Below are 14,422 nucleotides of genomic sequence, written 5' to 3'. Positions count from 1 at the left end.
GGGGGGGGGTCAGAGTTCGTATGGACGGGGATCGGGCAAAAAGAAAACAAATCAGGACTCTCTAAGATGTGGTAGATAGCTGTGTTCAGTTAAATTCTCAAGAGTCTATGGACTTCTTTTCGTTTTTGGTTCTTCGGAGGCAAGATAATATGGAGGTTCAAAAAATTATAGTATGTGTAATATGTTGATGCTTTGACATCAATGGATGTACGGTGTAAATGCTTGTGTTTGGGGATCTGTAGCTATTTCCTTTGAACTAAGCTCATCGACTAACTGAGGATGCATATAAAGCTGAATTCACAGTGAACATAGTAAACTGTCAGTCATACAAGATAATTTTATGCTGGCTTCAGTTCCTTACAATGTTCAGTTGTAGACGCGCACTATGGGTTCTCAGGATCCCGAAGTGGTTGAAATACTAACTCGAGGTCATACTAAGACCATCTACCTGGCTGCTGGCCTGAAGTGATTGATTTAAAACTTCTCGGCAGTACAAGCAACACTTCTCTTCAGTTTCATTTGCTTCAAGCTTACTGATGTTTTGTAGATCTGTCATGCTGTCATGGCCTATAGGTTTACTTTGATGTAAACTTGCTGACTGGAAAATTATTTTACTTGAAACCTTATTATTGTTTTATCGTGTTTTTTCTATATTTATCGAAACCTTACACGATAATTGTTTAAGTTTTTCGAGATCATATTACCTGTAATACAGATGCTTCACAATATAAGTGCAATTATAAAGCTTAATAACCAACTTATTAAACAAAACGAAATCTTGATATTCTAATGTGATCTTTTGGTACTGATCTTAATTTCCAAAGTTGTCTTCTCTTGCATTTCTCATATCTATTGTGTTTTTATGTTTCAGGTGCCTATTGTTCCAAGCCATGTACATTCCATTAACGACACGGTCTCAGCAGAGAAAGCTGCTGAAGACTATGAGTTTGTTATTCGACAGCTTGTGAGGACTCGTGTAATCAGCGTTTCTGACATCAGTGACTGCCCCAAGTTTGACCTCATCCTTCTGGGAATGGGACCAGATGGACATGTTGCATCTCTTTTCCCTAATCACTCCATTCTTGATGAGAAAGAAGAGTGGGTAACGTTTCTCACCGACTCACCAAAGCCCCCTCCAGAGAGGATTACTTTCACTTTGCCAGTTATCAACTCCGCGTCCAATGTGGCTATAGTTGTGACTGGAACCAGCAAAGCAGAGGCCGTTCATTCGGCAATTGATGAAGTTGGACCTGACTGCCCGACGTTGCCTGCAAAAATGGTCCAGCCAACTAAAGGGAATTTGGTTTGGTTTCTGGACAAGGCAGCTGCCTCAAAACTTGACAGCGCAAAATTTTCCGAGTAGGGCCAGGCTTTCAAAATGTATGATGGTGTGTGTAGCAAAGGCATATGCAACTTAGTTCATTCTCATCTTTCATCAAGTCTTTTTCTTTTGATCTTCCCCTCTTTTTTTTCAAAATTTTGACACCCTTTTCTTGTTTGAGAAGAAAATATGGAACTTTTTGTTCTGTTGGAATAGGTAATCTTCCACCTGCAGTCCTCTCTTCTGAGGTGGGGTTTGAGAAGTGTGTTTGTTGGGGAAGATGGCAATAAAATTGGATCCTTTACTAGAATCTCCTTTTTAAACTTACTAGTTTCTTTGTCAACTCTAGCAATTTACATTGTGTACAACAAGAGGAATGTTGAATTTAACATGTTTATTGCAGCAAGATTTATGTGTCACGCCAGTATCGATGTCCACGAGACACGTGATGGGGGACGTATTTAGTTGCAAGTTGAGACTAAGTTGAGGTGTTATAGTGTACACTGTCAAAGTTGGAGTGTTTATTTATGTACTATGCTTTCAATATGATATGCAAAAGTGGAGTTCCAATATAAGTGAATATTATGACCTCTGCAACCTGTTTTCATCTTTATTTCGAGAAACTGATTTTAAGAGAATTCTTCAAACCTTGATTGTTGTGGTGGGATGATAGAAATTCATTCACTTTTTATCAGAGATCTCGAATTAGAACTTTGAAAATGGAGCCATCCTTGACAGGGAGCGCTAGAACCCCCCCACCCCACTCCCCATATTGGACTAGAACTTTGAAAATGGAGTCATCCTTGACAGGGAGCGCTAGAACCTCCCACTCCCCATAGTGGACTTCCTCATGCGTGAATCGGAGTAGTCGGTCCAACAGGCTCCAGAGACCATAGGGTCAAAAAAAGGGCTCAAGCTCTAACAAGTGCATTCAGGAATAACAAAAAGGAGATGATATGATATTGGTCTGTGATACACAACAAATGCAATGCATTTTATGCTGGTAAATGATCTAAATTTCTCCAATATGTCAAAAAAATAGTACAAATGTTACATCAAGAAAGCCTAGGGAAAATGGAATTACTGACGTGTTTCCCTCTGTATGATTTCTCCGATACCACGATCTACCAAAACTCGAAAAAAAATCGTGTACAAGCAGTTACAGCTACAATCACAGTGATGCCAGAAAGAATCATTTCCAACACCAAGACTTTCAACTTTCCAAGGGAGACAGAGCATCTAGCATTTCATGGCAACACAAGCATAATGGGCTACAAGCATATAAACCATCAACTTACAGGCACCAGTGTTCTGTATTCCCTCTCTGTTACTGACCTTATGCCATGGTCGTCTGGGACCACGTCATCTTCCATACCTTCTTTAGGAGGATACCCTAATCTCCTCGCCTGTAGCCATTGATCTACTACACCACAGCTAATAGCATACTTCAAAGTTCGTTCCAAGTAACCTTTATCAGTCATAAGATGAGGCTGAACTGTCAGCATTCTAATGATACCTGAACAAAGTTTTAACAGAATTTAAGTCGAGAAGACCCTATAACACGAACGAAAACTATTTATTCTTCCAAGGAAACAATCCAATCTAATAGGTAGAGATACAACAAATGTCTAGCATGATAAGTAAGCAACATTTGAGTAGTAATATTGAGAATCTAAATGAACAAATAAAGATATCCGTTGGCCTGCCAAAACTTGGACGGAAAACATCACCTGTTCAGATGTGACATGACTTCATTCAATGTTAAGTAGTTACCTTACTGCTATCTATTGATCCAAAGTTAAGTAAATATATCTCAAAATAAATGGTAAAGATGCCAAGTTACCAAGTGGTATAAATATTGCAGGTATTAGTCAAAGCCATAAATGCATCACATAGCAGACTCCATCGTCTCTAATGAGGAAGCTTTTAAAGGAACAAATTATGAATATACAGAAGATGGTCATTCTTTTACCTGCAATAATGCCATCTCCAGATGCAGACATATCAGAAGTATAAGGGCTAAGAGGCACATCTTCCAACCCTAGAACAGAACCATTATGCTCCTTGGTGTAGTAATGAATCTTAGAAGTCCCATTAGTCACAAACAAAATCTTTAAATTTTCATGCCAAAGTGGAGCAATTACTTCTGGTGGATAGTGAGTGAACTTAGACCTGTCATTATCCTTGGTGTCAAACTTCTCGGAGGGTTCTATTCCACATAGAAACTCCAACTCTTGTTTCGTGACCTCTATGATATCTGCAAGATTCCATGCTTTTTGTATGAATGTTTTGGCTTTTTCACCTGATTCCCATAGTGGAGATGGAAGGTTGAGATCATAAAAGACAACCCCTCCGAGCTTCTTCGAAATCTTTGTTGCCCGTAATGTGGTTAATCTCATATTTGGGTCAAGCAATGAGAATGTATTGAAGTAAAACATTTTTGCCTGTGTGACATATTAGAACAAATGGAAACAACTTAGTACTAACAGAACATACAAAATGAATTCAAAAATAAAAAGAAAAAGTAACATGTAACTTATTTTATGATCCCACTAAGATTATGCAATATTAAGAATTATGTCAATAATGACTTCCATACTTGTAAACTCCACAAAAAAACCTGTCGGGGAACTTTCACACCCAAAAGGAAAACTATAATATTAATCTTTTCACATTTCCAAATAAAACTAGGTTCTTTCAGATTCTCACCTCCTTAAGGACATCTATATTGATCTCAGACTTCAATAAAGAATCCTCAGCACATGGTTTGGTGGTAGTCATCCTCAAGCCCCCTCTCTTACCTATCTTCATATGTGTAATGGCAGTTGCTCTTTTACTGTCAAGGCGAACTGATCGTGTTTGAACTTTGTTGATGTTCATAAAATATACCAAGGACTGACCAAAATCGTCATCACCAAGTTTCCCCATGAAGGCAACTTTACCTCCCAAGCTCGCAAGAGCCACAGCAACATTACTTGAACATCCCCCTGGAGCCCTGATAAACTTTTCAGGATCCCACATTACATCTTTCATTCTTTCATGCCATTCATGGTCTACAAGTCTATTGGATGGCCTCCCTGAAGGAACAAATGCATGCTGTGCTGCACCAAAGCAACATACAAGGGGTGGCCATCCATATGTGAAGCTAATATCCTCTCCAACATCTATATCGAAGTCCAGTTCTTCCTCATTATCGGCATCAACATTTGCAACATGTAGCTCTTCTTCAATATCACTAACTTCTGTCTGGCTACCTTCATCCTCTAAATTATTAACCTTCTTCCTCCTCCCCCTTGTGGCCTTCTGCGTTGGTTCTTTCTCCAGGCTACTAGAGCTAGAAGCAGCTGCAAAATTATGCAGAGAGAGATTTGCGATTCAAACTTCTGAAACTTGCCAAATATAAAGAGAGCACAAGTGCTCAATGATGAGGAAGATAAATAGGTTTTACCTTTCTTTGAAGTTCGTTTTCGTTTTTCTATGGGCTCTTGACTTGACCCTGATGTTGGTAAGCCTTCCTCCTCTGTCACATTGCCCTCCTCACCTAACATGAAATCCTCAAATGAGCTCTCCACTGTCTCTTTTTTCTTCCGGGTTCGTCGGGTTTTCTTTGGTTTCCCACTTGATTCTGGTTCTGTTACAGCTTCTTCATCAGTGACATTACCCTCCACATCGGATATGGAATCACCATATGAACTCTCCACTGTTTCTTTTTTCTTTCGGGTTCGTCTCCGGATTTTTTTGGGTTCTTCAACTGACCCTGAAGTATTTTCCGCTTCCTCATCATTCACAGGATCATCATCCGAAGGCTCAATTACTTTCTTTCGCCTAGATGAAACTGGAGCTCGTTTTGATGTCCTGCCAGTCTTTTTCCCAGCACCAACCACCTCTGTCTCCGATAATTCCTCAGTTATACCCTCTGGAGTTCCTTCTTTCGAGACTGCCATAAGAACCCATTTATTTTTAAGTTTAAGATCTTGAAGTTGCATTACTTTCATAGTTGGGTAAAAGTTCCAATGCAGATGCTGCCTGCATATTAGAGAAAGATAGAATCTTAGTATTATCCTCTTCCTGTTTGAAACATATTTTAGTTTCAGCAGTAATTATCCTTCAAATTTCCTCCATGTTTGAGGTCAGAAAATCTAAGATGCATACAGAAAAGCAAAGAAATTGAACCTCCATTTGACACTCATATTACAATCAAGACAAACATCCTCTTTGCATACATATTGACTTTTCATTTAAAAGTTAGCAACTTTGAAGTCAATGAGTTTGTTCTGGTTTCCGGTGAACGAAATGGCTTTGCTCCAAATCCAACTATCCACTAATGAAAAGGGATTACCCCATGCACTCGGCTAGTGCAGGTAGTGGCGGAGCCAAGATTTTCAATAAGGGGGTTCAAAATTCGAAGGAGTAAACATACGAACTAGTCTAAGGGGGTTCGACATCTATTATATATATCCAAAAAATAATTTTAACCATGTTTATATAGTAATATTTTCCGCCGAAGGGGGGTCGGATGACCCCCCTAAAGACATGCTGGCTCCGCCCCGCCCCTGAGTGCAGGCAGGGGTTAGAGGCAGAGGAGTGCAAGGGGGTTAAGTATTACATCAACAAGATAACCTGTGTATCCCACAAGTGAGGTCTAGGGAGGGCGGTGTGTAAGCAGCCTTACCCCTGCCTCGTGAAGATAGAGAGGTTGTTTCCGATACACCCTCAGTTCAAGTAAAAGCATATCAAAACAAGTACGGAAAGGAAATACAGTAGTGAAGCAAGACATGATGAAAATAATGTAGAAGAGAGCAGTAGCAACAAAGAAGATAATACGATAACCGTTACCTCTCCTATGTGGTTTGCGAGTTATTGCATAGGAGCGGGGGTTTTACCCTGTGCGCACCCAAAGGGTAGCGGCTGTGGGTTTCCCTTGTCATAAAAAAAAACGATAACCGAGACAAAGATAAATTCATTGAAAATCATACTATGTAAATAGAGAAAAATGAATTTCTTTTAGACTTAAACATATATAAAAATTGTTGAATTTTCTTGCCATAAGATTATTATTATATTTTTGAATCCTTTATTTACTGTCCTCTATCCCTTTGCATTTCAGCAAATATTCACCAAAAGAGCAACTCTATGCATTAACTAAAATCAAATTAAAAAAGGATGAAATTCAACTTGCTGTCAAAACTAACAGTATATGAAAGCTTGGACACAAAAATTCAACTTCACTTCCAAATTTCACCACAAAAGAATGTTATCCTCACACAGGATAGTTACAAAGGTGACACCTTTAGAAATTTTATACTAATTATCTGTTTATTGTATCATTCTTTTCACAGGTAAACCAGATGACACTAAACAATAAATGCAAGAACATATGAGAAAGACAAAAAAAACTTAAAGAATTGAGTAAAAAGAACCTGGAGAGTGTAGAAAAAAAGCTGAAAGAGAGAGCAGCCATAGTAAAAAGAACTTAAAGATTCAATCTTTACAACCCTGAAGACCCAAAAATGGGTAGTGGGGTTTTACACCTTCAAGGTCACTGTGAAGTAGTAAAGAAAAACTGGATGAGGAGAGGGGTTTTGGGATTTGGGTTTTTGAGGGAACAAAAAAAAAAAAAAATTCTTTTTAAATTTAATAAAATAATTATTTCATTATTTCTGAATAATTATTATTTATATACCTAAATTTGGGTTTTTGAGGGAAAAAAAAAAAAAAAAATTCTTTTTAAATTTAATAAAATAATTATTTCATTATTTCTGAATAATTATTATTTATATACCTAAAGACATTTTTTTATGACTAGAATGTCCCTAGTGTGTATTAGAATTTAACAAACTGCCACTAGGTATGTTTTAGGCTTTACTTTTGTATTATATTCTGTTCAACAAACAGGGTAGCTAATCTGTTTCCAAGATCCCATTTTACTGTATTTTTTTATGTTCATAATATGAAAATTCTGAAGATTTCTTCCATTTTTGTGAATCTTGGAATACTACAGAGCCATTAACATCATTATCTTCATTGAGTTTTTGTATCATTGTTGAAATGAATGTCTTCAGGCGTTTACTGCCCACAAAATTTGGGTTCAAAACATCCAAGAAATCATGTTATGGTAACTTCAAGCCCCTTTTTCCCTCTTTTTTGCGTTTTCCCAATCTTTTTTGTGCTCTATCAGTGACAAAGTTTCAATCTTTTTAAGGTTCTGATGTAATTGGTATTTGCAATTAGTGGCATTAATGGAATATTTGTTGTTGTTGTTGTTCCTTTTTCTGAATGCTATGTAATGATATTGTTATTATTTACTATGTCTGCTTTGTGTATCTGTGTTAATTTTTTTAAGTTGCTTTGTTATGAGTTACTTGAGTTGAGCTGAAGGCCCTTCGGAAACAGTCTCTCTACCTCTGCGGGGAAGGGGTAAGGTGGATACATTTTGTACAAAATTATTGCTTTTTCTAAAGAAATTACGAAGTCGTGTTTCTGATTTTACTTTGGATAATGTCTGAGGTTTATCTTTGAGATTTTGAGCTGTTTTGATGGGTTTAAGCTTCCATTTCAACATTTGATTGAGGGGTTTTGTTGAATCTTGATGGATGTAGAAACCGTTTCTGTAAAATATTCATTTTGAATCTTAAAAAATCGAGATGAAATGAACCTTAATACAGTCATTCATCCTTTGTAATAGTAACACTTTACTATAACGGCCAAGCTCTTTATGGAACCGATTTTTCATATTATGTAGCATTTCACTATAGCAGCCAAAAAATATTTAGACAAATGATGCCGTTATAGAGAGGTTTGATTGTAGCACATATTGGACACAGAGGATTCATAGAGCTGACACTCAACTAGTTTTAGGATTAAGGCGTAAACACGTAGTGATTGATTGATTGATATTCTTTTTTCAATCTTGTTTTGTAGCACCGGGCATTTGCTCTATCCATTCGTCCCCAGATTGTGTGGTGGAAGTTCATTCCCCGGAGCAGGAAGTAATAATTGCTTTGGGAAGTAATGTCGGAAACAGACTTAATAATTTTGATGAAGCATTGCACCTAATGAAGCAATCAGGTATACAGATTACCAGGCATGCTTGCTTATATGAGACAGCACCTGCTTATGTAACTGATCAACCTCAGTTTCTAAATTCTGCTGTTAGAGGTGTCACGAAACTAGGGCCTCACGAGTTGTTGTCCGTGCTCAAGAAGATTGAGAAGGACATGGGTCGTACAACTGGGATTCGATATGGTCCTAGACCTATTGACTTGGATATTCTGTTTTACGGGAAGTTCAAGATTCATTCTGAGATACTCGATGTTCCACATGAAAGAATTTGGGAGAGACCATTTGTGGTAGCACCTTTGATTGATCTACTCGGTTCAGACATAGATAACGATACAGTTGCAAGTTGGCATTCATTTTCGAAACATTCAAGTGATCTTTTCGAGTTGTGGGAAAAACTAGGAGGTGAATCTCTCGTGGGGAGAAATGGGATGAAAAGAGTATTGCCAGTAGGAAACCACCTACAGGACTGGTCATTGAAAACCTCCCTTATGGGTATTCTTAACTTGACCCCCGATAGCTTTAGCGATGGAGGGAGGTATATATCCGTAGAAGCAGCAGTTTCTCAGGTTCGTTTGATGCTTTCAGAAGGTGCAGATATGATTGATTTTGGTGCACAATCCACACGCCCTAATGCTTCAAAGATATCCGTTGAAGAAGAACTAGATAGGCTAATTCCTGTCATCGAGGCTGTCACAAAGATACCCGAGGCTGAAGGGAAGCTTTTATCTGTGGATACCTTCTATTCAGAAGTTGCCTCAGAAGCAGTGAAAAAGGGTGTTCATCTTGTAAATGATGTATCTGGTGGACGTTTGGATTCCAGCATGTACAGTGTTGTTGCAGCACTTCGAGTTCCCTACATAGCAATGCATATGAGAGGTGATCCATCTTCAATGCAAAACCCCGAGAACTTGCAATACAACGATGTTTGCAAGGATGTAGCATTAGAACTTTACGAGAGGCTGAAGGAAGCAGAATTAGCCGGTATTCCTGCTTGGAGGTTGATAATTGACCCTGGAATCGGATTCTCCAAGAACACTGAACATAATTTGGATATTCTAACTGGTTTGACAACCATTCGAGCTGAGATTGCTAGGAGGAGCTTGGCTTTTTCTCATGCCCCTTTATTGATTGGACCATCAAGAAAGAGGTTCCTAGGCGATCTCTGTGCTCGTCCTGCTGCAGATAAACGAGATCCAGCAACTGTTGCTGCTGTGACCACAGGGGTTCTGAATGGTGCCAATGTTGTAAGAGTACATAACGTTCAATACAATGCAGACGCCCTTCGTCTGTGTGATGCATTATTGGAAAGAAAACAGAGATAAAACCATTAACGCGAGCTACGTTTTGTTTTCTGGGCTCATTCCTTTCTCATTGTAAAACATATTTCGTGCAAAGATTTGTGTCTTTGCAGAAGAACTCAAAGCTGAAATGATACAACCAGAAAGAGCAAAGTTTTATTAGTTACCATTTTACTCGAAAAGTTGAGCAGTTTCTTGAATCATTTGCTTAAGAAATCTTCATCTCTGAACAGATATTTCCGATCTATATTACCTGTCTTTTAGGGCTCGTTTGGTGTGAGGGATAAAAAATAATAGTGATGGGATAATTTTTTCTTATCTTGTTTGGTTGTCATGTTTGGGATAACTTATCCCACCATTTATATCATAGTGATGGGATAGCTAACCCCAAGATAACTTGTTCCCAACCAAACGACCCCTAAGGTTTTGCCTTCAATTGGTATCATAAAACTCGAAAATGCAAGCTGACCAGGACACTACAAGTACTAAAAGATATTAAAAGGGAAGAAAGTAGATGTCCTTTCTGAGTGCTTTATTATATATCCTCAAAAAGGTAATAAATGAAAACTCTTTATCAACTACAAAATGATAGCAACTGTGTATTCAAATGCCTATTTGTGAATAATTTGGTGTTGAAAATTTCCTGTCATCTCAAACAGTAACAAAAATGGGCATTCAGCAATATCATGTCCCAAATTCCTGGACCTCCAAAGATATGACGAAAAAAAAATTCAGTCTATGTTGCACAATATTACTAACATCTAAGATGGAATATCGAACTGATTTTACTTCTTGCGTGTGTACAAGAAGCCAACCACCACAGAGATGCCAACAGCTGCTACTGGAACGAACCAATATTGCTTAGTAACTTCCATAAACTTTTGAGGAATATCTTTGCCCGCCTTCTTGACAATCTCAAGTTCCGGGATGGAAGAGGATGTTGTATCAAGCTCCCCAATGAAGAATTTCTCCATAAGTTCTCTCGCACTTTTGCTATGTCCAGCATCTTCAAATTCATCAGTGGCATCTTGTCCTACGAGAAAATGCATCACAAGTCAAAAGTGAGTCCTGTTTATTTCACTATTTTGAGCGTGCAGTAATTTTAAAGCAAAGAACGTGATTGAATTGGTACCTGTAACACCAAGTAGAACATCATCTCCCCCTGGATGTTCGTCTAAATAAGATGAAACATCATATACCTGCATGCACCATGCAAAGAAATTAAGAATTTGAATCAGCAAAATGGAGAATCAGGTAAAATGCTACACGACATTTTTCTGATGCAACAACACGACTATCAACATAGCAAACATAAACATAATTTCCATGTCATCTCTCAATCGTGGTAGTAAAGATATCTTAGAATATGATTTTTGAGATTTTTGTAAAGAGCACCGGAGAGATCATTAGTCACACTTGGTGGTGTTGTAATTTCAGAACTATCATATTTCTAGCAAATCGCGGCCAAGGGCATAGAGTATGTTAAGCCATATTAACATCTTATTTAAATTTTGAGGCTAACACAAGAACGTGGTAGTACTAAAGAAAGAATATAAATAGCATATGTGCAAGCACAATAATTTGGAGGATGAAGTTAAAATAGCTCAACTAACTGCAAGAGGTAATTATCACGAAGTTCACGCTGCATTAAGAGCAGCTATGGAATTTAATTGTAACAGTGTTCAGGTTTTAATGTCAAAATATATGAAGACGATAATAGCCTATTTAGCAAGCATTTGGAAAGCCAAAAGTGCTTCTTCTTCTTTTCAAAAAAGTGCTTATTTAGAAAATCGAGGTGTTTGGCCAACTTTTAGGGGGGGGGATTAGTGTTTTTGAATAGCAGCAGAAGTTGTTTCTTAAGAAGCTAAAAGAAGTATTTTTCCCCTAAACACTTTAGGAACATTTGCCAAGCACAAAGTACTGCTTTACTATTGGCAAAACTACTCAAATTAATTAGTCAGACACAACTTGCTATTCTTCAAAAGTACTTATTCAAAAAGCACGATTTTGGAAACTTGGCCGAACAAGCTATAAGTCTGAGGCCTTGAACTATACTAAAGAGAAAAATGTCCAAATCATAAGACAGAACATGTATGAAATTAGTCAGCTAAATATGGAAACAAGCAGATAAAAACTATGAGAAAAGCATGGATTGAATAACCATTATTACAATTCCTCTCAATACTGTGCAATGTAACGTTGCATAAATTTTTCATACCATTAGAGATTTATGTGTGAGCACAAGTGAAAACTAAAGGGAGCCATCGCCACCTTACCCCCAAGAAAGTCATTGAGTTAGTTTTAAGGAAGAAGCAAATTCTCAAATTGTAGATATTAATCAATGGAAACCTTTAAAGCCTGCCCCGATGCAACCACCTTTCCACAGACCACAAAGGAGAAAGGTAGTGGATGAACTTTTATTTGCCCTGAACCATGTCATTTACAGCTCGTAGTGATTAACTCGCTGTATGAATAAACTTATAGGCTCCTGTTGCATTACTCATTACATTAGGGAGCATTCAAATCAGGATGTGTGATGATTATCAGCAGTCTTCTTAGTCTGATGTATGATTCTATATGTTTTTCATAATCTTCATTTGTCTAGCCCTGGTGTCACGTCAGTACTCAATCTTCATTACATCATTAATCTACCTGATAACAACTAGAAAAGACGGTGATTATCTTCCAAATTAGCAAGACAAAATCTCTACCCTATTTTTTCTAACTAACTCTCCCCAATTCCAATAAGAAACCAGATACCGTCACTACCCTCAAACAGCTGACACTTTCCCGTCATTATGCTTAGTACAAAAGTAGCATGGTTGCTATGTTATAAAGATCCTTTCTTTGCCTTCATGCACTCATGTTGAAGGTGTGCAATATGCACGTGGGTTCTTAGTGCGAAAAACTAGATATACCCATAGCAAAGATAGTCAACAATGATCAAGACTACATTATTTTCTACTAAGTCCATTATTACATAGTCATTAGAGGACATTTGAGCCCGTCCCATTCTCAATCCTATACACTACATTCTCAATGAACAAAGGCCAGTCTAACCTAACACTAACCAGATACATATGATAACATAACATTCAGACGCCTAAACGAACTTCAACATGGCAAACAAGTCAGATAATTAACATTAAAAACAAACAAAAAAACTTGAAAGTAGCATTTGGCAACTAAAAAAGAATCATAAATCCTAGTAATTAATATGTCATTCTGAAGAATAACTAAAACTAGTTTATATAAGGCATAATACTGAATACATAAATAGATCCTTTAACTTGACCTCAACTAGCATTTATGCCCTCCAACTTGAGTGTAAACAAATACGCACTTAAACTTGTATAAAGTTGAACAAGTAAATCATCACATAGGATGTCATGTAGGACGTGTGTGGTCTACATTGATAAATTCTCTACATATTTATAACTACCTATTTGTGCATACCCAAAGTTAGAGGGCATAGTTAAAGATCACGTTTATGTATTATGCTTTTATAAAAAGACAATCATAACCACTTTGAATCCATCAGAAAGCACCTAGGAGAATATTCAATCAATCACATTTACAATAAGAATACATTCCAAGACACCATCAACAAAAGCAAGAAAAGGGCATCAAAAAGTTCAAAAGCAGATTAAACCCAGAAAAGAAAACACCCAAAAAAGCAAATTAAACCCATAAACAGTAAAAAGAAAGAAAAAAAATCCCAAAAAGCACCTTGCCGTCAATGACAACCCAACAATCATCCTTAGTGTTGTGCTCAGCAGCTTCTTCCATTGTGAATAACTTCGTTAAAGTTGGCATTTTTACTTGCAAAATTTCTCTCAAAAATCTGTGCAAGGAGCCAATTATCTTCAAGTTTGAATAGGAGAGTTAAAAACCCTAATCAAATCCTTACTTTCGTGGGTTACTTTCGGGTCGGGTCGGGTTGAACTAACTAAATCCTTACCTTTGGGTCGGTTCGGATGGGGTGAAACTAACGGAATCCTAGTTTGGCTTATCGATTTTTATATATGCTACATCGTTATTGAATTAATAAGATATTGATTGATTTAGTTTGATTTAACAGTCATTGTTGGTTAATCAATTTTATCTGATATAAAGTTGAAACCACCATTATAGTGAGGGAAATATGAGCAAAACATGTTATCTATTTATTATATATAAAAATTAAGCAATACATTTCTAAACTAATAACCCGTTATTTAATAAGTTCTAGATTCTATCCAAATTGTTAATTCAATAACTAGATAACAACCCTCCCAGGCTACCAGCTAACATACATCAACTCAACTATAGTGTATGATTCAGTCGGCTAAATTATAATAAGCATGTGAAAAATACCTTTGAAAAATCTAAAAAGATGACATTTCACCAATACCATTTATTTATTATTAAGTCAACACCTATCATTATCAACTATTAGGGTTATCGTTGCCGCCATTATAAACCACCATCATCCTCTAGTCTCAACCATAATTGTCGTTGTTGTCTATCACTATAATCAGTCGTCATCATCACTAGCTATCATTTACAATCATGTTATCAACCAGCATTAACAACAACAATCGATCAATATAGACAATCACCGCAATTAATCATTACTATATATTGTTACTATTGTTATTATTCAACATTGTCATTAGTTATCATCTATCACAACTATTAATCATCACAATGATTCAAACATCTAAATCTTAATAAAAATAAATTTGACCATATGTTAAAA

The 14,422-nt window shown here is 37.0% G+C and overlaps 4 protein-coding genes across 4 annotated transcripts in view; 2 read left to right on the top strand and 2 right to left on the bottom strand.

Moving 5' to 3' along the window:
* Positions 1-1,718, top strand: part of LOC102590313 (probable 6-phosphogluconolactonase 1) — a 4,496-nt gene extending 2,778 nt beyond the window's left edge. The window contains exon 4 of the mRNA XM_006348609.2: positions 872-1,718. Within this exon, the coding sequence (XP_006348671.1) occupies positions 872-1,363 (492 nt within the window). The 3' untranslated portion in view covers positions 1,364-1,718. The remainder of the gene's footprint in view (positions 1-871) is intronic.
* A 573-nt stretch (positions 1,719-2,291) lies between these two features.
* Positions 2,292-6,937, bottom strand: LOC102589995 (fructokinase-like 2, chloroplastic). The gene is made up of 5 exons (XM_006348608.2): positions 6,742-6,937; positions 4,770-5,347; positions 4,031-4,665; positions 3,294-3,765; positions 2,292-2,837 (listed from the first exon to the last, which is right to left on the bottom strand). The coding sequence occupies exons 1-5, from the start codon at positions 6,780-6,782 to the stop codon at positions 2,611-2,613; spliced, it is 1,953 nt and encodes a 650-aa protein (XP_006348670.1). The 5' UTR covers positions 6,783-6,937; the 3' UTR covers positions 2,292-2,610.
* Positions 6,938-7,209: 272 nt separating this feature from the next.
* Positions 7,210-9,855, top strand: LOC102589661 (folate synthesis bifunctional protein, mitochondrial-like). The gene is made up of 2 exons (XM_006348607.2): positions 7,210-7,436; positions 8,243-9,855. The coding sequence occupies exons 1-2, from the start codon at positions 7,370-7,372 to the stop codon at positions 9,703-9,705; spliced, it is 1,530 nt and encodes a 509-aa protein (XP_006348669.1). The 5' UTR covers positions 7,210-7,369; the 3' UTR covers positions 9,706-9,855.
* A 329-nt stretch (positions 9,856-10,184) lies between these two features.
* LOC102589339 (cytochrome b5 isoform A) lies at positions 10,185-13,574 on the bottom strand. The gene is made up of 3 exons (XM_006348606.2): positions 13,411-13,574; positions 10,814-10,880; positions 10,185-10,714 (listed from the first exon to the last, which is right to left on the bottom strand). Exons 1-3 carry the CDS (start codon positions 13,495-13,497, stop codon positions 10,467-10,469), a joined length of 402 nt encoding a protein of 133 aa, XP_006348668.1. The 5' UTR covers positions 13,498-13,574; the 3' UTR covers positions 10,185-10,466.
* Between the last annotated feature and the right edge of the window lie 848 nt (positions 13,575-14,422).

The sequence above is a fragment of the Solanum tuberosum genome, unplaced genomic scaffold, assembly GCF_000226075.1.
Source record: "Solanum tuberosum cultivar DM 1-3 516 R44 unplaced genomic scaffold, SolTub_3.0 scf00103, whole genome shotgun sequence".
Lineage (NCBI taxonomy): Eukaryota > Viridiplantae > Streptophyta > Magnoliopsida > Solanales > Solanaceae > Solanum > Solanum tuberosum.
This window is presented reverse-complemented; position numbering and strand designations above follow the sequence as displayed.